The sequence below is a fragment of the Macrotis lagotis genome, chromosome 5, assembly GCF_037893015.1.
Source record: "Macrotis lagotis isolate mMagLag1 chromosome 5, bilby.v1.9.chrom.fasta, whole genome shotgun sequence".
In the NCBI taxonomy this organism is placed as follows: Eukaryota; Metazoa; Chordata; class Mammalia; order Peramelemorphia; family Peramelidae; genus Macrotis; species Macrotis lagotis.
In genome coordinates, this window is record NC_133662.1 from 221,957,751 (window position 1) to 221,979,017 (window position 21,267).

At 38.0% G+C, this 21,267-nt stretch overlaps 1 protein-coding gene across 3 annotated transcripts in view; it reads left to right on the top strand.

Moving 5' to 3' along the window:
* The window catches only part of CD2 (CD2 molecule), a 47,640-nt gene extending 33,800 nt beyond the window's left edge, over positions 1–13,840 (top strand). The window contains exon 4 of one of the 3 annotated variants that reach the window (XM_074188536.1): positions 9,250–13,840. In XM_074188536.1, the coding sequence (XP_074044637.1) occupies positions 9,250–9,554 (305 nt within the window). In that variant the 3' untranslated portion in view covers positions 9,555–13,840. The remainder of the gene's footprint in view (positions 1–9,249) is intronic. The other 2 variants (XM_074188537.1, XM_074188535.1) reach the window with 2 other exon arrangements.
* Positions 13,841–21,267: the final 7,427 nt, after the last annotated feature.

Below are 21,267 nucleotides of genomic sequence, written 5' to 3' on the forward strand. Positions count from 1 at the left end.
TGGGCGTGATCAAAAAACGACCCAACATCTTAATTTTTTTTGGTGGATAAAGTACATTTTTCCAGACCCATATTTCAGCCATGAGTCTCATTTTATCACGTTCCAGTGGCACCTGTAATGTCAAATTTGCCTCCTTATGATAGGCATTCTAGTATTCTCTGCTTATTAGTGATATGTTCTGCAATTTTATATAGATATCTAAGACCTTGGATTTTATTTGGGGCTTCTTTCTTGGATTTAAACTCTAATGAATGAATGAATGACATTAATTTTATGCAATAGCTGCTATTTTCAATGATCTCTAGCTTGATATATATTAAAGTTTTCTCTCCTCAAACTGAAGGACATGAGAATCCCTCTGCATCCTATCTTGGTCAGATCATATTTGGCATATTGTGTTCAGTTTGGATTTGGAGGGAAGCTGGTAATATATTGGTTAGGCCTGGAGTTAGGAAGACCTGAATTCAAAATGCAACCTAAGATACTAACCATCCTGGGCAAGTCACTTAATTTCATCTGTTAAATGAGTATAGGAATTGCCAAATATCTCCCAGTAGCAAGGCTCAAATGAGGTTATTTATAAAGCACAGTGATTGGCAACTAGTAAAGATAAAATAAATATTATCCATTATCATCACCAACATCATCACCATATTTTAGAAGGGATATTGACAAATACAGGAGAATCTAGAAAAAGGCAACCAAAATGATGATGTGGACTGGAATCCATGTTATAAAAATAACCATTAAGAGAATGTAGGGGTGTCTAGAGAAGACATAAAGGGAAAGATTTTGATTTTAAGGTATATGAATTACTACCATGTGATGAAAGGACTAGATTTTTTTCTTTTAACCCCAGAAATCAGTTCTAGTCTTGTAGGAAGTGGGGGGGGTGGTTATATTAAGGTAAGACAAAACTTCCTGTTAATTAAAAAGAACTGTTCTTGTTGTTACAGTGGTATGGCTTGCTTCAGGAAGTATTGTGGTAACTTCAAACAAAGGTTAGATGACCTTTTGTGGGAGTAGTTATAGAAGAGACTACCTTTAGTTCTAAGTGAGTTAAAGGGCCTCTCAGGTCCTTTCTACTTCTTACTTTCCATATTTCACAGTCCTATAAATATCTTTGGACCTTTAAGCCTGGTTCAGTCAGCTCTAGCTGGTCATTTCAGTTATACCTGACTCTTTGTGATCCCTCTTGGAGTTTTCTTGGCAAAAATTCTGGAGTGATTTACACCATATATTTTTCCAGCTCATCTTACAGATGAGGAAACTGAGGCAACAGGGTTAAATGTCCAGAATCTCATAGGTTGTTAATATCTGCTCTATCTACTACATCATCTGGTCAGATCAAAAAAAGGAGACCCACTTCATAACAGCTAGGATTCATCATTAAGTACTTTAACCTATTATTTTATCCTTACAATAATCTTGGGAGATAACTGCTGTTTAATTCCATTTCCAGATGAGGAAACCAGGATAGCAGAGGTTATGTGGTTTGTCTGGGGATATAAAATGAATAATGGCAGATTTGAATTTAGGTCTTCCTAATTCTAGGTTCAGTGCTCCAAACACCATACTATCTAGCTATCTAGATAGGGATGGGTTTCTCAGGTTTCTCAGACTGAATCCAATCTCAAAGAAACTTCTGAATCGCCACCAGAGCAATATTCATGTTTAATATGTGGTCTAGGGCAAAGTGCGTTTGAACAAACAAAATTGTGTAGTTAATTTCTACCAAAAACTGACTAGCTGTAGGCAGAATATTTTTACACATTTTCCTTACTGTGATAAGTATCCTAATATGTAGGGAGCAGAAACAGGAAGGAGGGAGCAAAGGACAGTATACAAAATGGATTATCACTACTTGGATAATAAAAAGTTAATTGTGTTAGCTTCATTTCTTAATATGGCTTAAGGGGGGGAAAAGATAACTCACATTTCTATATTACTTCAGGATTTACAAAGCCACTCCACAAAAACTCTGAGGAAAGCATCATTATTCTCATTTTACAAATTAAGAAACTGAGGTTACCCAGCAAGTAACTGTCTGACCCCCAAGTTGAGTACTCTTGCTACTTTGTCTCTAAAATTCTAGTGAATTCAAGAAAAATTAAAGAAATGGATAATGGGATAGAAAATAAAAATTCTAAGAAAAGGATAAAGGAATTGAGGTCATTTGAACAAGGAAAAAGTATTGATATTTGCTTTTTTTTAGTAGGAACTCCTTTTAAAATTGGTATCAGAACACATCTTGAAGGGATGATTATGAAGAACCACCCCCAAAAACAAATTATGCATAACAAAACATTATCTTTCTTGATGGTTATTAACTAGCATTCCAGGGGATTCCATAAATATGGTTTACCTTTGTTGTCATTCAGTCATTTGCCATCATGTCTGACTCTTTGTGATCCTATTTTGAGTGTTTCTTGGAAAAAGATCCTGGAGGGGTTTGCCATTTTCTTTTCTAACTCATTGTACAGATGAGGAAACAGAGGCAAACAGGATTAAGTGACTTGCTTAGCGTCACCAACTAGTAAGTGTCTGGGGCCAGATTTGAACTCACAAAGGTGACTCAGGAAGACTAATGTCACCCAGATGCCCAAAGTTTATCTAGAATTTCACAACACATTTGATAATCCTACACTATTTTATGGAATAGATGGGATCTAGGCACAACACCATCAGATGGATTCCAATTTGCAGAAAGACCAGGAACAAAGAGTAGTTGCTAACAATCTGGCAGGAAGTCTCCCTATGAGTGCCAAAGGGGTCTGAACTTGACCTTGCACTACTTACAATTCTGTTAGTGATTTAGATAAAGGCCTAGATGACAAGATTGTCAGATTTTCAAATGACACAAAGCCGAGAAGAATGGCTAACATATTAGGCAATGGATCCAGCATCCTTAAAGACCATAACTGGTTATAACATTGGAAAAAAATCTAAAAAGATGAAATTCAGTAAGAGTAAATGTTAAGCTTATACTTTAAAAAAAAAGCTTTGCATGCATAATATGGGGGAAGAATGATTAGACAGCAATTTATCTGAAGAAAATATCAGGGGGTTTTATGGACTGCAAGTTCAATATGAGTCAGGACTGTGATGTGGCAACCAAAAAAGTTAATGCAATCTGCAACTGCAAGATAGAGTCATAGCTTCTAGGAACAAGGTGGCAATAGCTCCCTGGAACATTGACCATTTATAACCACACCAAGAGAGCTTTGTCTACTTACCATTGAGGAAGGCCATTGATAAGCTAGAATGCTTAAAGAAAAGGATAACAAAGATGGTGAAAGTCTCAAATCCCCATGAGAGGACCTGGTTGAAGCCATTGGAGGTATACAGCCTTCTGAAATGAAGGTTCAAAGGAGATAAGATTATTGTGTTCAAAGAATTGAGGAGCTATCAGTCAATTTCGTCTAAAAGGGAGGAAACAGGAACAATGAGTGGAAATTTCAATAAGGCTGATTTAGGCTTGATAACAGTAGAAAGCACCTTCACAATTTTGTTTATACTGTTGTTCAATCATTTTTTAATCATGTCTGACTCTTTGTGACCCCACTTGGAGTTTGCCTGGCAAAAGATATTATAGTGGTATGTCATTTCCCTCTCCAGCTCATTTTACAGATGAGGAAACTGAGGCAAACAGAGTGAAGTGACTTGCCCAGGGTCACACAACTAGTAAATGAGAATTTGATTGAAGTTGAATTTGAATGCAAGGAGATGTATGCCCAGCACTCTGTGTATTATGGCACAACACAGATCCTTCTTCACAGTTGTCTTTAAGTGGAATGGGAGACTCTGGGAGGTAGTTGGTTTCTCCTTATTAAAAGATTATGAGCAAGATTTCAAGTTTGATGATGTCCTGACTCCAGGTCTTAGCACTGGCTGTCTCTCATGCTTGAGGTGCTCTCCCTCCTCATCTACCTCTTGGCCTCCCTGATATCCCTGCTAAAACCCTCCTTTCTACAGGAAGTTTTTCTTGACCTCTTAATTTTAATGCCTTCACTCTGTTGCTCCTTTCCAATTTATTTGGTCCATATCTTTCTTGTTCTTTTCTTTCTTTGGAATTTATTTTGTATTTTATTTTCCCCTTACATGCAAAAATAATTTTTAACAATTATTCTTAAAACTTTGAATGCCAAATTCTCTCCCTTCCTTCCTCCCCACCCCTCTCACTGAGAAGGCAAGCAATTAGAATATAATAGAATAGTCATTCAAAATGTTTCCATATTAGCCATATGAAAGAAAACATAGATGGGGAAAAAGGACTCAAGAAAAATAAAGTAAAAAAGTAAAAGAAGTATGCTTCAATCTGTATTCAAATTGGGGATGGATTTTTTTTTAAGTTCTTTAGAATTGTCTTGAATCATTGTATTGCTGAGAATAGTTGTCAGTCACAACCTATCATCTTACAATATCATTGTTACTTTGTACACAGTACATTCCACTTTGCATCAGTTCATGTAACTCTTTCCAGGTTTTCTGAATTCTTCCTGCTCATCATTTCTTAAAGCAGAATAGAGTTGCATCAAAGTCACAAGTCCATAATTTGTTCAATCATTCCCCAATTGATTGGCAACTCCTTAATTTCCAAGATATTTTAACACCAGTAAATAGCTGCTATGAATAGTTGGGTTTTTTAAATCTTTTTTTTGGAATGCAGAACTAGGAGTGGTATTGCTGGGTCAAAGAGTATGTGTGGTTTTATAGTCCTTTGGGCATAGTTCCAAATTGCTCTACAGAATGGTTGAATCAGATCAGAAGTCTCCACCAACAATGCATTTGTCTCTTTTTTCTCCATATCTTCCCCAATATTTGTCATTTTCCTTTTCTGTCCTGTTAGTCAATCTGAAAGACAAGAAGTATTATCTCAAAATTCTTCCAATTTGCATTTCTCCAAGCAGTGGTGAGTTAAAGCATTTTTTCATGTGGCTATAGATACCTTTGAGTACTTCAACTGAAAACTGTTCAGATCTTTTGATCATTCATCAATTGGAGAATGACTCTTATTTTTATAATTTTGACTTGGGCCTCTATATGTTTGAAAAATGAGGCCTTTATCAGAGAAACTTGCTTCAATTTTTTTCCCTGTTACTAACTATATTTCCCTCCATCCTATTCTCCCCTACTGTTTATTCTATTCTCCCTCTCCATTTACCCTGTCCCTTCTTAAAAGTGTTTTGCTTCTGATTACTCCCTCCCCAAATCTACCCTCCCTTCTATCACTCCCCCTCCCCCACTTCCCTTATCCCTTTCCCCTCCTACTTTCCTGTAGGGTAAGATAGATTCCTATTCCCAAATGAGTGTATATGTTATTCCCTCTTTGAATCAGTTCTGATGAGAGTAAAGTTCATTACCTTCCCTTTAGCTCCTTACTCTTCTACTCCACTGTAAAAGCTTTTTTTCCCTGCCTCTTTTATGTGAGATAATTTACCCTATTCTATCTCTCTCTTTTCCTTCCTTCCTTCCTTTTCCCCCTCTTTCTTTCATTATCTCCTCTCCTTCAGCCCAGATAGTGCTCTTCCAAAGCAAGATATCTTGTGGTTTATGGGCTAGATTTCTTTCTTAAGGACAATATCTTAAATCCAAATCCCTGTGGCTCTCATTGATTGGCCAATAATAGGTTCAGTCCAAGCCTCACTTGTCCAATGTTTAGACTCTGATGACTCAGAGTAAGTATTAATTGTTTTTGTTTTGGTCAGAAACCCTGAGGTTTATTCACCTCCAAGATGGATTTTTTTTTGACTAGGTAAAAGAGGCCATTCCTTGACTCATTTCTTTCTTGACTAGCCTTAATCACTGAATGGGTGTTGCCTTAGATAAGATGAAATCTAGAAAAGACTTAAGCTTTAAAAAGCCAAGGTCTCCCACTGCAACCAGGGTTATCTCCAGTTGACTTGATTCCTATCTGGTCACTGGACCCAGATGACCTTGAAGAAAGTAAGACTGGTGACTTTACCTTCCCTCACTTAAATTCAAGTTATGTAGGTCATGGTATCACCTTTCTGATGTCAGGATACTCTTTGAGAACAAAGGGCATAAAACAAGTATGACTATATAAAATATATATCATGTAAATAGAAGATCACCTGAAAAGGGAAGGTATAAGCAAATGGGATTTTGACAAGAATTCCCCTATAAAAACATGGGTTTTGAGGTGAGTGTTAAAGAAAACTAGAGAACCTAGGAGGCAGAAGTGAAAAAGGAGAGCATTCCAAAAATGAGGGTCAGCTAGTAAAAGAAATTCAAGATATGAAGTATATAGTATTTGAAGAATAGCAAAGCAATATAACTGATATGTACCATCTGTATCCAGATAAAGAACTGTGGAGTTTGAACAAAGTTCAAGGACTATTCCCTTTAATTTAGGGGAAAAAAACTGATGTCTTATTGTCTGATCTTGTTATCTCTTATACTTTTTGTTTGTTCCTTAAGGATATGATTTCTCACTCATCACACTCAATTTGGATCAATGTATATACCGTGGAAACAATGTAAAGACTGGCAAATTGCTTTCTGTGGGGGGGGGGGGTGGGGGAAGGAAGTAAGATTGGGGGGAAAATTGTAAAACTCAAAATAAATAAAATCTTTAATTTAAAAAATATAACTGATTTGCAGAGTATATAGAGAGAGGAAGTAAGAAAACTGGAGAGGTAGGAAGTTTGTGAAGAGATTTAAAAGTCAAGGTTTTATTGTGTAGTCATGCCATTTCCTTCTCTGGATTATTTTACAGATGAGAAAAATGAGACTAGATTTGGACTAAGGTTTTCCTGGCTTTCCTGGTGTTTTATCTACTGTATCACTTAGTTGCCCAAAAGCCAGAGGATTTTATACCTGACTCTGAAAGTGGTGAAGAAATGCTCTAATTTAATGGTGGGCTAATGACATGGTCAGACCTGTACTTTTAGAAAGATCACCTAGGGTGGCATAGTGGATAAAGCACGGGCCTTGGAGTCAGGAGTACCTGGGTTCAAATCTGGTCTCAGACGCTTAATAATTACTTAGCTGTGTGGCCTTGGGCAAGCCACTTAACCCCATTTGCCTTGCAAAAAAACTAAAAAAAAAAGATCACCTTGATAACTGAGTGAAGACAGATTCAAATGGGAAGAGATTTGAGGCAGGGAGACCAACTAGCAGGTTCTGGGAGATGATTGGGACCCCCATCACAGTGCTTGTTGTGTGAATCAAGACAGGGACATGAGAAGACCTGGCAGAAACTTGGAATTTGTGGGATATGTGTGAATGAGAAATCAAGGATGATACTGAGTTTCTGAACCTGGGTGACTGAGAGGATGGCAAAGCCCTTGATAGTAATAGGGAAGTTTGGAAGGGAGGAGGATTTTGGTGGGGGAAGATGAATGAATTTTGTTTTGTATCTGTTGAGGATGTGATATCTCTGGGACATCCAGCTCTAATTGGTTAATTAGTAAATCCTAGCACAGAGGGTTGGATAAAAGATCTGGGGGGTGGGGGTGGCTAAGTGTCATAGTGGATAAAGCACCAGTCCTTGAGTCAGGAGTACCTGGGTTTAAATCCGGTCTCAGACACTTAATAATTACCTAGCTGTGTGGCCTTGGGCAAGCCTCTTAAGCCCGTTTGCCTTGCCAAAAATCTAAAAAAAAAAAAAAAAAAAAAAAAAAAAAGATCTGGGAATCTTTAAAGAGAAAAGGGCAGAGGAAGGGTCTCTTAATTTTAGGCCTCAGAACTTAGAGATGATTTCTGACCTTCAGAGGATTGAGTGAGGAGAAAACTCTTATGAGTCAATCAAGACTACCCTTCACAAATATCCTAGAAGGCTATTATAGAGATTTGGTAAAAGGTCAATTTGTCACAGTCTCTTTGTACTTTGTATTTCTCTGTCCCTCAATCACCTTATTCACATAATGAAACAGAGGACTAGATTACCTCTGAGGCTTTCTCCAACTCTAAAAATCTTAAGATCCCATTTCATTCTAGTTCAAGGGTGCTTATTCTTCTTCATATGTCATAGACCCTTTTGGCATTCTCTTAAAGCCATGAATCCCTTCTCAGAATAATGTTTTTAAATGCATAAAATAAAACACATGGGATTACAAAGGAGATAGCTTCATTAAAATATAGTCATCAAAATATGATTCTAGAATATGAATACTATTAGATGATAGAACACTGAATTACAACAGAAACAGTTTTTATTTTTTCTTGCATGATAGCCTTTTCCATTCTGTTAAACTATTTGTAAGCCTTCATTGTGTGCTTTCAAGTGTGGCTAAATTATTACAACTTGTTCTCTGTAGCTCTTTTCCATTCCCCTTCACTCTCATAGGCCACCCCACCCCAGGTGAGAGGGGATGTGGATTTTCAGAGCCTTAGAATTCAGCATTATATTTAAATAAAACCACTTTAGGGAACTTCCTGTATTCATGCAGAGTGTATTGCCCCAAGGCTTTTCCATAACCAGGAATAAAAACCACTGGTTCTTTAGGGAACTGCTTATTGGCATTCATTCTGTGGATAATCCACTGTAACTGAGTAGTAAAGAGAGGGGTTGCTCTCTTCTGACAGTTGGCTAGTAAAATCAACATGGTGTTATTAAATCTTAAAATTTGAGAGCAAGCTGATTGATAAAAAGTCATTTGCTATTTAGTGATATCAATATACAGCCAGTTTGATGAAGTTATTTTAACTTGACTTGTACTTCTGACTTTGCACTTTGTTTACTGGAACATTAACTTCCAAACAAGTTTAGGTGAAAATATGCTGCTGACTTACTGAGTTTGTTCTTTTAAGAAATTTTTCCTCCTAAGTGACTTTTGTCACATTTTAGAACAGACCAAAACTAGTGAATGTGTCACATTATATACATTTGTCTTAGAACTGAAGTTAAGCATTTGTTTTTCTTACTTTGAAAACTGTGAATATAAGTATGATAATGGCATACACTATAAAACTTTGATAACATTTAAAGAAATTTTAATTTCTCACTGACTTATTTGTGAATCGCATATATATATATATACTTGTATTGAAATATTGCATCTGTATTTATGAATGTAATAAAAATATTTTCATGAAAAAAAATATGATTCTAGGCTAAAAACCTTTGCCCTAGGTAGTCTGACAGCATTGTTCCTAGAAACAGCTAGAAATAACATCATAATAATTTTCTCGTGCAATCTTCCAACTTGCATCCCTCAAGGTCTTATATCACATTTAGACCACTTCTTTAAAAGCTTAAAATGTATTTTTTTTTTACAATTACAGATCAGAATCTGGAGTGTAATAGTACCAGAGTAAATATGGAAGAGAGAAGTAGAAAGCTTCATCAGAGTCCAGGCCACCATCCCCAACAATCTGGTGGTCGCCACCCTCAGCAACCAGGAGGTCACCGTCCCCAGGCACCTGGTCACCATCTACAGGTACCTGGTCACTGTCCCCCAGTACCTGGTCATCGTCCTCGGCCGCAGCCAAAAAGGCATCCTCCAAATATTCAGCAACAATCTGGCCCTCCCTTGCCCAGGCCTAGAAATCAGCAAAGGTCTCCTCACCAGGAAAAGGAATATCGATAAATATTTCTTCTAGGAGAAGATTCTCTTTGCTCCATCTGTGAAGAGTTGTAAAAAGATCCTTCCGAAAAAAGAGTACTGCAGTTTTCCCTATTCATGATACAAATTCCTATGTGTGTTTTCTACAGTTGGGTTACTACTTTTATTAAGTTATTGCAGATCATGGATAATGAGGGCTTATCTACCCTTTTATAAGGGACAGAGACAGAATATCAAATAATGGAAACCAAAGGAGTAATATGGTCTTGTGGTAGTCTTACTTTGGTGTCAAAGAGTAAAAAAAACGATTGAGGTAGCAACAGCTAATCCTATGCATCATTGATATGGAGGTGGAAGGAACCCCAGAAGACCAAGCAACAATTTTTGCCATTAGAATTCATTCATGCTTTCTTGTTCAATCCAACAAATTTGAAGCTTTACTAGGTACTTGGGTGATAAAAATAAACTAAAACAATGGTCTTTGTCCTTAGGGAACTTACATTTTTCCGAATTGATACAACATATAGACAAGCAAGTACATGGTCATTGAGGAGGGAAGAGAGAATACCAAAAGTTAAAGAAAGGGTCATAGACTCTTTTGTGTCATGGAATTTTTTGTAAGTCTGTTCGAGTCTTCTCAGAATGATAATTTTAAAAAGAATAGTATAAAACAAATAGGAATGCAAAAAGAATCAATAATATTGGAATGGTTATTAAGATGAAAAATTTCATAGTCCCCCAAATTACAAACCTTGAACTAAGAGTATTGAAAACACTTCACTTAAGAGATAATACAGGAACTGAGCCTTGTAGGAAAGTAGGGAATAATGAATATTGTTTAAAAAAAAGTTTTACTGGGTCATGTGGATGTTGTGAGTCCATATAACTAAATGAGAAAAGCCTCCTCTTGAAGTGTCTGTGTTTGTCTACTCTTTTGTAAGGGAGAGAAAAATCATTGCTATGATGATCTCTCTCTACTCCTTGTCAGTCAGAGCCCAATGTTAAAATATTAGAATAAAACTGAGATGGACCACGTCTATGGAACAGGAGAAGAATCAAAGTGGGGTCCTTAAGTCCAGGCAGCATAGACCTCACACATATGTCCCCCTTTCACATACATTCCCCCAAGTTCTAGAAAAGGAAGTATTGGCTCCCAGCTTGACTTGATGGATAAACCACAGCAAACTGTTTAGATTTGGTTCCCTGAGCTGCCCACAATCTTCCTCAATAACCAGTAGTGCCCCTCCCAATAGCTTCCCTGCATAAATATTCTAGGAAGTGAGAAATCATCATTTTCAGGGAATCTGAAGGATGTTTAACCCAACACCCTCTTTTTACTGATGAGGAAACTGAGGTCTAGAGAGATGAAATCATTTGCCCGAAGTCACACTGGCAGAAAACTATAAAACTGAAAGGGATCTGAGCTTGCCACTATACAACATCTTAAAGACCATCTGGTCCAACTGCCTCATTTTACAGGTGAGGAAACCAAGTCTCAGATAGGTTGATTTGTCTAGATTCCCACAGGCGGTAACCAGTATGGCTGAGAATCAACCCTAAGTCTTCTGATTCTAAATATTTTTCCATTGTACCACATCGTTACTTTTGAACCATTCCAAGTCTACTCTGATCTGGAGGTCAATAGCAAGAAGACAATTAGATTGCATATATATATATATATACATATATATAGATATAGATATAGATATAGATATATGTAAATACATATATGCACAATAGCAGGGATGAGAAAAACATGGATCCATCAAATGACTTAAATGGATCAGTACCAAAAGGTCACCACATAGGCTGGCACATGTCCTCTGAATGCCTATGTTCAGCTCATTCCCATCTGGGACTTGATATTCAGGTACCTTGGATCAGGGAGGAGAGAAGAAACAGGAAAGAACAAGAATTGTCAGTTAAAGTTCTAAAGTGGAGACAATAAAGTAGGTTCTTTGAAACAGGAGTGTGATATTTGTGGCTCATCTCTCTCTCTGAGTTTCTCAGACTTGTTCAGCCTTGCCAGGAAACACTGAGGTCTAAACCACAAACTCTGTGCACTTAAAACTTCCTGTAAGAGCCCTAGGGCGTGTATCAAACACTCTGCCCACTTAATATGAGTCTCCAGTTTGAACATCTGGAGTCAATCATTAAAAAAAGTTAAAACCCCACATTTATTCACTTGGGATGCAAAGAAGACAACCAACAAGATAACAACATTAAATCAAACATCTACTTGGCTGGAGGACCTACTCTCCCTTTCCTCCATTTAGGCAATGCAGAAGAACCCTCCCTCTCCCTTGAGCCCCAACCCCACTTTTTTCAAGAAGTCTTCTGTAACCTGTCAACATGAAGTAATCTCTCTCTCTCTCTCTCCCTCTGAACACCTGGTTATCTACATACATACCTTTAGTATATTAATGTATATAGCACATAGTCACTGCTGAATAAATGGTTATTGATTAATTGATTCACTATTTCACAGTCAACCTTTCCTTCTCATGAAACTGTAACTTCTCAAGGGCACAGAGTATCATTGATGATTGTTCTTGCCCATATTGCCCAGCCTCATAAATATAAATGTTTATTGTAAGGATTTGAAGTGAGCAAACACTGTTCATATGAAACAAAAAGTTTAAAATATCATGTCTGTCAGTTTTGAAGTCACAGCATCATACTAAATCCTGAGGTTGCTGCCTTGTTGCAGTTTCCTTTGCAAAGGGTCAGCCCCACCCAAGCATTTTTGATTCTCTCCAAATTTCAATAGAAAAAAAGATCTTTGGGAGTAGGATCCACAATTGCTCTAATCTTAGTGTCTTCCCATTTTTCACTGCCTAACACAGTACAGTACCTTGCCCAAAACAAAGACTTGGCAAATGTCGGTGGTCTTTGTTGACACTAGTCATCTCCCGTGCTAGTCCATGGGTCACAATCTGCCAATTGAGAACAACTGATTAGACTCAGAGTTTGACCATTTTGATTTTGGAACACTAAAAGAAAAGAAGAATCGAAAATAAACCATTCTGACAACGAAGTACCATTCAAATGATGTCAGCCATATTTTGAAAAAATTTCATAATTTGTTGAGACTTGTCAACCTGACTGCAAAGGCACTGGAGTGAGGAAGAACAAAAAGAGGACTAGTTTCTATAATTGGCTGCCTGACTCCCTACCTCCTTAATTTCTACCCTAGATGCAGAACTTTCAGATTTAATATTGATTAGTTAGTTGTTGTTCAATCGTTTTTCAATCATGTCTGACCCTTTGTGGCCCCATTTGAGGTTTTCTTGGCAAAGATACTGGAGTGGTTTGCCGTTTCCTTCTCCAGTCTATTCATTTACAGATGAGGAAACTGAGGCAAACAGGATGAAGTGACTTGCCCAGGGTCACACAGCTAGCCAGTATTCCGAAGCTGAATTTGAATTCAGCAAGATGAGTCTTCTTGATTCCGAGCCTAGTCAGAGCATGTGGTCGTCTAACTACCCGATAAGAGTTAAGCTCTGTGGTAAATACTGGGGTTAGAAATGAAAAGCCAAAACATTCCCTCTCCTCTAAGATCTTATATTCTAAGAAAGGGAAACAGTATACCTACAGAAGCCAAGATCAAGGAGAGGCATTTTTGTCCAGAATGTTAAAGGACACTATGAGATTTTTAAACACACACACACACACACACACACACACACACACACACACACTCACACCACACCACACTTCATAAAATGACATGACAAAAGACAAGGGAAGACTGGGTATGAGAAAATAAATTTGGCAAAAGAATGAAAATTAGTAAATAAAAACTTAAAATGAAAGGATTCAAGGCTTTCTCAGAGTTTTCAACTCTGACAGTCTATTAAGACAGTAAATAATGGGATAGAAGCATGGAAGATTCAAACCCAGATCTCTTTTCAAGTCCAATGCTTCACTATCATCTAAGAATTCTTTACCGAAAATAGAAACATGGTAAACGGGGACTCCCAGAGTTGTATACTCAGATATATACATTTATTAATTAGTCTGATCAGTTCTCACCAGCATCTAGCCCTATTTCAGATTGACAAATCAACAAGAATTTATTAAGCACAAACTATTTTCCAGTTCTGTAAGTAAGTATCTACGATATTCCAGATACTGTGCTAAGGAGGGGGGACACAAAGAAAGGTAAAAGAGTTCCTGTTCTCAAGGAGCTCATAGTCTAATGGAGGAGACAACATGCAAAGCAGTTATATAAAAAAGATACATATGGGATAAAAGCAATAAGATTAAGGAGGATGGGGACAATCATCTTACAAAAGGTGGGACTTTAGATTAGACTTAGAGGTGAGAAAGAAGAAGATTCCAAGTCTGGGCTAGCACCTGGGGAAATGGGGGGGGGGGGGAAATCTTACACCATGAGGGCAATATAGTGAGATCGTAGACATTGGTAAGATGTCACTTTTATTAAGGAAGGTCCAAAATGAATCCAAGATTCAGAAAAACTGTCCAAGCAGGGACAAGAGAGATGATCACTAGAGATACAATGGGTAGGGAAATTTGGATATATGTCAGGAATCATACTTTTATTGTGAAGCAGGGCCAAGTGGGTTCAGCATTATCAATGACTTGATGCCAAGACAGTGAGCACTTGCCATAAAACGTCTTATGTATAACCTGCCTACCTGAGGCCAGCACTGGTTCTGGAACAATAAGAAGACTGCCACTATCATCTCTTTCATTCTAAAAGCAATGGATAAATAGAATTTATATAGTAAAATTTCAAATTAGTTTTATTGGTAGCCATGTTATACCAATGGCTTATACTGATTTTCAGTTCGTTAAAATCCCTTGGTGGGTTTTCGTAAATAATTGAATAACCTAGCCTCCCCCATTCTATACTGAAGTTGATTTTTTGAACTCAAGCACCGGAATTTACATTTACAAATATTAAATTGCCATTAAATTAATAACAAAACAGATAGTGACCAGACCTGGAGCCAGGAAGAGGAGCCTTCCTGAATTCAAAGTTGGCCTCAAACATTTACTAACTGTGTGATCCTGGGCAAGTCATTTAACCCTCTTTGCCCAGTTTCCTCATCTATAAAATGAACTAGAGAAGAAAAGTGGCAAACCACTCCAGTATCTCTGCCAAGAAAACCCCAAGAGGGGTCATGAAGAGTCAAACATGATTGAACAACAAACAGGACACAATGATGTATATTCATTCTTTTAAAAGAGTATTAGTTTTAGAATTGGGAAACCCGAAGTCCTAGCCCCAACTGTCTCCAAAATAGTTGTTTGGTTTTGGATTAAGTAATACCATCTTTCTAGGTTTCAGTTTTCTTTTGTGGAAAATGAGGATCCACACCTTCATTTTGTAGAGGAGGAAAATGAAACTCAGAGAGGGCAATTCAGCTTAAAAACCTTTAGTGGAGAGTAGATTTATTTAATAATCCTCAATTCTTCCTCTCACAATATTCAGTAGGATCAGTTAAGAACAGCAATAGTAATATTGACTGCTCCCCTATCACTTAAAGATGCAGGCTTAATGGATCTTTGACAGAGGTAGAAATACCATTTCAATATCCAGGAGCAATGTCCATGTGTATTCCCTTTTTGTCTCTTTGGCTTCAACTGTATTACCTCCCCTAGGTTGTTAATAACTGGACAGAGAAATACGCCTGTGATTGTCACAGGACAATCTGTTCCCTTTACCTTTATAGAGATGGATGATGGAGGAATCCTTGAATTCTTAGGGGATAACCTCTTCATGCCATATAACCTGGAAAATGTCAGTCAGTTTTTGGTTGAGCAATGGACCCCCCACCTTGTAGATCTCAGCTGCAATAGAATCAGCACCAGGTGCTTTGTCACTTGAAAGGAGCCTAATGACATTCAAAACCTCTTCTTCAGTTGGAATTTCAGTTAGGGACTAATTGACTTCAACTTTAAGATTCTTGCCAGAGTCCCTTCTCAACAGACTGATCCTTCACCTGGAAGTTGGTCACCTTCCTGAGAACCAGTGTGACTTCAGAAAGGGTAGAGGGACAAATGATATGGTGTTTGATGTCTGACAACTCCAGGAAAAAATGGCAAGAGCAGAACAGAGGTCTGTATACAACATTTGTAGATTTGACCAAGATCATCAATCACAATTTTTTTTATAGAAAATTATGTTCAAGTTCATCAGTATTGTACATCAATCTCATGATGGCATGTTTGTCTGGGTTCTGGATAGTGGATGATGCTCTCGAGATTTCCCAGTCACCATTGGAGTAAAACAAGGATGTGTCCTTGCTCCCAAAATTTTTAGCATGATGTTTTCAGCCATATTATCAGAAGCCTTTCCTGAGGATGAAGATAGCCTCAAGGTTAGCTATCGCACTGATGGCAATTTTTTTTAACTTGAAAAGGCTACAAGCCAAGACTGCAGTGGTACTGGTGTGTGATCTTCTGTTTGCAGATGATTATGCCCTCAATGCAGCCTCTGAGGCTGAGATGCAACAAAGTATGGATCTATTCTCTGCTGTTTGTGCTAATTTTAGTGTAATAATTAATACCAAGAAAACACAAGTTGGATCGGCTAGGTGGTGCAGTGAATAGAGCACTGGCCTTGGAGTCAGGAGTACCTGGGTTCAAATCCGACCTCAGACACTTAATAATTACCTAGGCATGTGGCCTTGGGCAAGCCACTTAACCCCATTGCCTTGAAAAATTAAAAAAAAAAACACAAATGCTCCATCAGCCAGTACTACACCATCCATATGTGGAACCATTGATTACAGCAAATGGAGACGTTTTGAGGACTATGGACAAATTCACTTACCTTGGCAGAGTACTTTCCAGGGAGGTACACATTGACAATGAGGTCAGCACATGTATTGCCAGAGCTAACTCAGTATTTGGGAAGCTCCGGAAGAAAGTGTGGGAGAGAAGAGGCATTAAACTGACTACCAAACTGAAGGTCTCCAGAGCTGTTGTGTTGACCTCATGGCTATATGCCTGTGAAACCTAGACAGTCTATTGGAACCTTGTCAGGAAACTGAATTGCTTCCATTTAAATGGTTTTGGGAAGATTCTGAAGATCAACTGACAGTAGAAGACACCAGACACTGAGATCCCTTCTTGAGCTAACCTGCCAAGCATTCCAAACATTTATACAGAGAGTGCAACTATGATGGGCTAGATGCTTTGTTAGAATAGATGTAGGCTTGCCAAGAAAAACCCTGTTTTATGGAGAACTCACACAGGACAAGCACTCACGGGGGGTCAGAACAAGTAATACCAAGATACTCTGAAGGTCTCATTGAAGAACTTTAGAATTGATTGTACAGCTTGGGAGACATTGGCACAGGATCAGCCAGCATGGCGTGCCCTCCTCAGTGAGGGGGCTGTACTCTATAAGGAAGGTGGAATGGAAGCAGCTCAAAGGAAATGTGACATTCGTAAATTTAGAGTACCCACCCCAAGTGATCACATGGACCATTTGTGCCCAACTATGGTAGAGCACTCTGAGCTCACATTGGTCTTATGAGCCTAATTGGACACACTAATTTGTCTCAAACATAGTGATGTCATTTTGGTCTTCCACTGTAATGAAGGACAAGAACCAACCAATAACGATACCAAGAAGAGGAAAGGGCATGCATTTTCTGGGCTGGTGAGTATCAATAACTTTCCAAGAGAAGAACTAAGAAGTCAAGGTTAAGCCACAAATACTGAGGCAGAGGGAAGAGTTTCTCCATAGGCCAGGTGCTGCAAGGATGGATTCATACTCATAATTTTCAGAATTTTGAATAATGAAAATCCTTCAGCACACTCTGAAGAGACTACTATAATAACCAATAAGAAGAAGAAATATTCTGTTGACTTTATATGCATAGCCTGCAAATGTCAATCTCCATTTACCAGGGCCTAGAGCCAATTTGTCAATGCTGGCAGGTCAGAGTGATATCCTCAGAAATGTGACCACCCCTCTATCTCTCTACTACCTTCTCTCTCAAGGTCTGGGGAGGGTAACCCTGGCAAGTGTGGAGGAATAGTACTTGCCACTGTAGCTTCTGAGTTCCCACGTATGTGCTTCAATTTACACAAAATCAAATTCAGTGACATGATTGCTTCAATCATTAGATATGGGACATCGACTATAAGTGAGAATGCAAACACAAGAAAAACCATATTTACTCTATAGAAGGCAAAATTAAAAATAATTTGAACATGATACATTCATAAACTTGGGCCATACTGTCCCACCAAATCCCATAGTGTCAGAGAGCATGTCCAATGTAACAGCTCTCTTTTTGTGATGCTCCTATTCTCTGCAAAGAAACAAGGAGTGATTCCCTGTCAGCTTCTCTCTTCAGATGACTGATTCTTCTATTCTATGGTTTCTCATCTTTAATCTCCATCTAGTCACCTGGGCCTATTCATGAGAAGTGATCCATTTCTAATGGGTTTAAAAACACAAAAATCTACAATTCTGTCAGATATACTACAAACAACAAACATTTTTGGCAAAGGCCTTAGACAGTTCTATGATTTATATTTCTCAGTCTTATCCTTCAAAACGTTTGAAAACAGTCAGATATAAATGAACTGTGGGACAACAACACCTTGTAGTCATTCCCAAATTAAGTTCAGAGTTTTGACTCTGAGACTCTTTTTTCTAGTCCTCGTAGAACAGCTGATGTCTTCTTACAAGGATATTTATTTGATGAGCTGTGTTTCTTTTAAATCTGATTTTTTTCAGTGTTTCACATATAAATGCTCTTTTTTCCTGTCTCTTTCAGCAACCAAACTGTCCATATAACAAAGAGGCAGTATTTTGCATAAATAATGCTGATCTTTGTTACCACCATCATAGGGGAACCCTGGAGATCATGGTTAAAGTGATAAGACCTGTAATCATCTGAATCAAATCATGACCACCCATATTCCTGCTGCCCTGGATAAGGTGAAGCATCTCCTAGAAAGAAAGAAGTATCTCCTGAGTAGCTGGGGAGCTCAAAGAAGTTATAACCCCCTTTTCCTTTAGGAAAGAGGCTTCTGGTCTAGTTTGTATCATCATCCTCATTGTTTTCACCCTTATTGAAAATTTCACCTCATTTCTGAGCATGAAATAATTCCCCATGAGAGGCTCTTCTACTACCAAGAAATAGCAATACAACATACTTAAAAGAGAAAGAAGGATATAGGGGAGAATAAGAATATCCTTCCATTTTCCTCTTTTCCTCTTTTTCACCATTCCATATGATCACTAATTTCCTTTTTCTTCTACTCATTTCTTTTGCCTTCCTATCCTGCTTCCTCCTAAAGAACTTAATGAGACTTTCTTTTACATGTTCATCTATTCGAAGACTTTCAAGGTCAGGCTTCTCATTAGCAGGACATTTTACTTATATTAAATCCTTTTGCATACTACGCATAATAATAGACTAAAGGTCTGTAAGAAGGACTTTGACCTAGGGTTCCAATACTTAACATGCTTATTCTCCAGGAGGTACCATGCCAACAATCACCTACTCCATAGTATCTACCATTACTGTTCCCAGTCTTAAGCTTTCCCCTCCAGGGGCATTGTTATGTGGTGTAATTGCTCCACTGAATCTTCCCTTAAACCAGGTTCCCATCACTAGATAGTTCCAAACTAAACATAATACTTCAGATACATTTTAATTAGGGACCAGCACCTCCCTCATCCTGGATATTTCTCCATTTAAGCAACCAAGTTCACATGATCTTTTTTGGCAGCCATATTATACCATTATCTCTTTGAGTTTCCATTTAAATTCCCATCTCTTTTTTCCCCCATATAAAATATTGGATAACCATGCCTCCCCCATCTTGTTTCTATGAAGTTGACTTTTTGAACTCAAGTATTGACACTAAAATGACATTTATTGACACTAAAATGTACCTTTTAAATTTGATCTTTCATTCTTAAAACCATAGGTTCATAGATTTAGAATTAGAAGGTATCTTAGTCCACCAAAACCAGCCCCTTCCTTTTACAAAAGAGGCAATGAAACCCCCAAACAGTTAAGTGATTTATTCAAAGTCATATTGGTAGTAAGTGACAGAGCTAGAAACAGAACCTCAATCCTCTGACTCCAAAACCCAGCCATCTTTCTTCCATACCATGCTATCTAGCAAAGGCCTACCTCTTACTTATTGGATCCTCAAGTCACCTGCAGATTTGATTAGCATGCTATTTAAGACTATATCTAAATCACTGATAACAAAAATTTGAACAGTGTAGGGTTAAGAACACAATTCTTGGGGCATTCCAGTAAAAGTCCTCTCTCTAAGTTGACTTCCATTAACATCAACTCCTTAACACTGACTACTGACATCGAGGCCCATAGTTCAATCTTTATAATAGTAAAATCATAGCACTTTAGAGTTGAAAGGGACCTCAATGATCATCTAGGGCAATCCAAGCCCCCCAAAAGGATCCCTACTTCAACATACCTGAGTTGTCTTCTAGTATCTGAGGACCACCAGTAAGAGAGAATTCACTACTTCTCAAGTCAACCCATTCCACTTTCTAGGTCTGCCCATTAGGAAATCTTCCCTGACTTCGGTTCTCCACTAGACTTTTTATAACTTTCCTCTATCCCTCTCACCCCCAGTTCTGCTCCCTGGGGACCAAAAAATACCAAGTCTAATCTCTCTTCTATGTGACATCCTCTCAATTACTTGAAAACAACTATCATTTCTCCTCTGGCTTTCTTCTTCCTGCTAGACATCTCCATTTCCTTCAACCTATCTTCTTGTAAAATTACCTTATGATTATTTTCTATATGTTCCTATGTTGCCTCCCTGATAAGATATAAACTCCAATCTACCATATTGTGCTGCTGTTAAGAAGTCATTTTTCATTTGTGTATTATTCCCTGAGACTTGATGCTGGGGTTTTCTTGGCAAAGTTACTGGAGAGGTTTGCCATTGAACAGCAGCTCAATTTACAGATAAGGATCTGAGATAAACAGGGTTAAGTGTTTTGCCTAGGTTCAAACAGCTAGTAAGTGTCTGAGGCTGAATTTGGACTCATGGAGAGTCTTCCTACCTCTAGGCTCAGCACTCTATCTCCTGGATCTTGGCATATCATATAGTAGGCACTCAATACTCTTTGACTGATTGATTGCTATGGGAAGGACTCCAAGCCCATCACTATTCAGATGGATGTCCTGTAGACTTTCTCCATCTTAACAATCTCCTTCCCAAAATGTAATGCCCATAGCTTATAACAGAACTATAGAGATGGTCCAGAATACAGTAGGTCTGGCTCCTTCTTATTCCTGGGAAATAGGCCTTTCAGTGAACACAGATAGCATGAAAGAGTTTCTCAAATCCTCTGTAGAATATTGGGTATACTATGTCTATAGAATTTCTCTAATCTGGCAACTGTGTCAAATAAAAAGAAAATGTAGCCTGGCATGTCATGTTCTTTAAGTCACACTGGATTTTAGCAGTCATCACTTCCCATTCTAACTGTTCAAAAGTCATTCCTGTTAAAATAAAAAAAAAATTCTAGAATTTTGCCAAGAATTAAAGCCATACTCACTGACCTTTTTTCAGTGTTCAAATTCTACTTATTTTTTAAAATTTTGAGACAACATTTGTCTGTCTTTCTTATCATGACATTTTTTTTTCCACTGTCTTTTCTCAGTCACTCAAAGATCACTCGTGGTGGTGAGGTAATCTCATCTATCCCTTCAAAGAAGGAAGAGAACCACTTTCAGGTGTGATGCCGTGA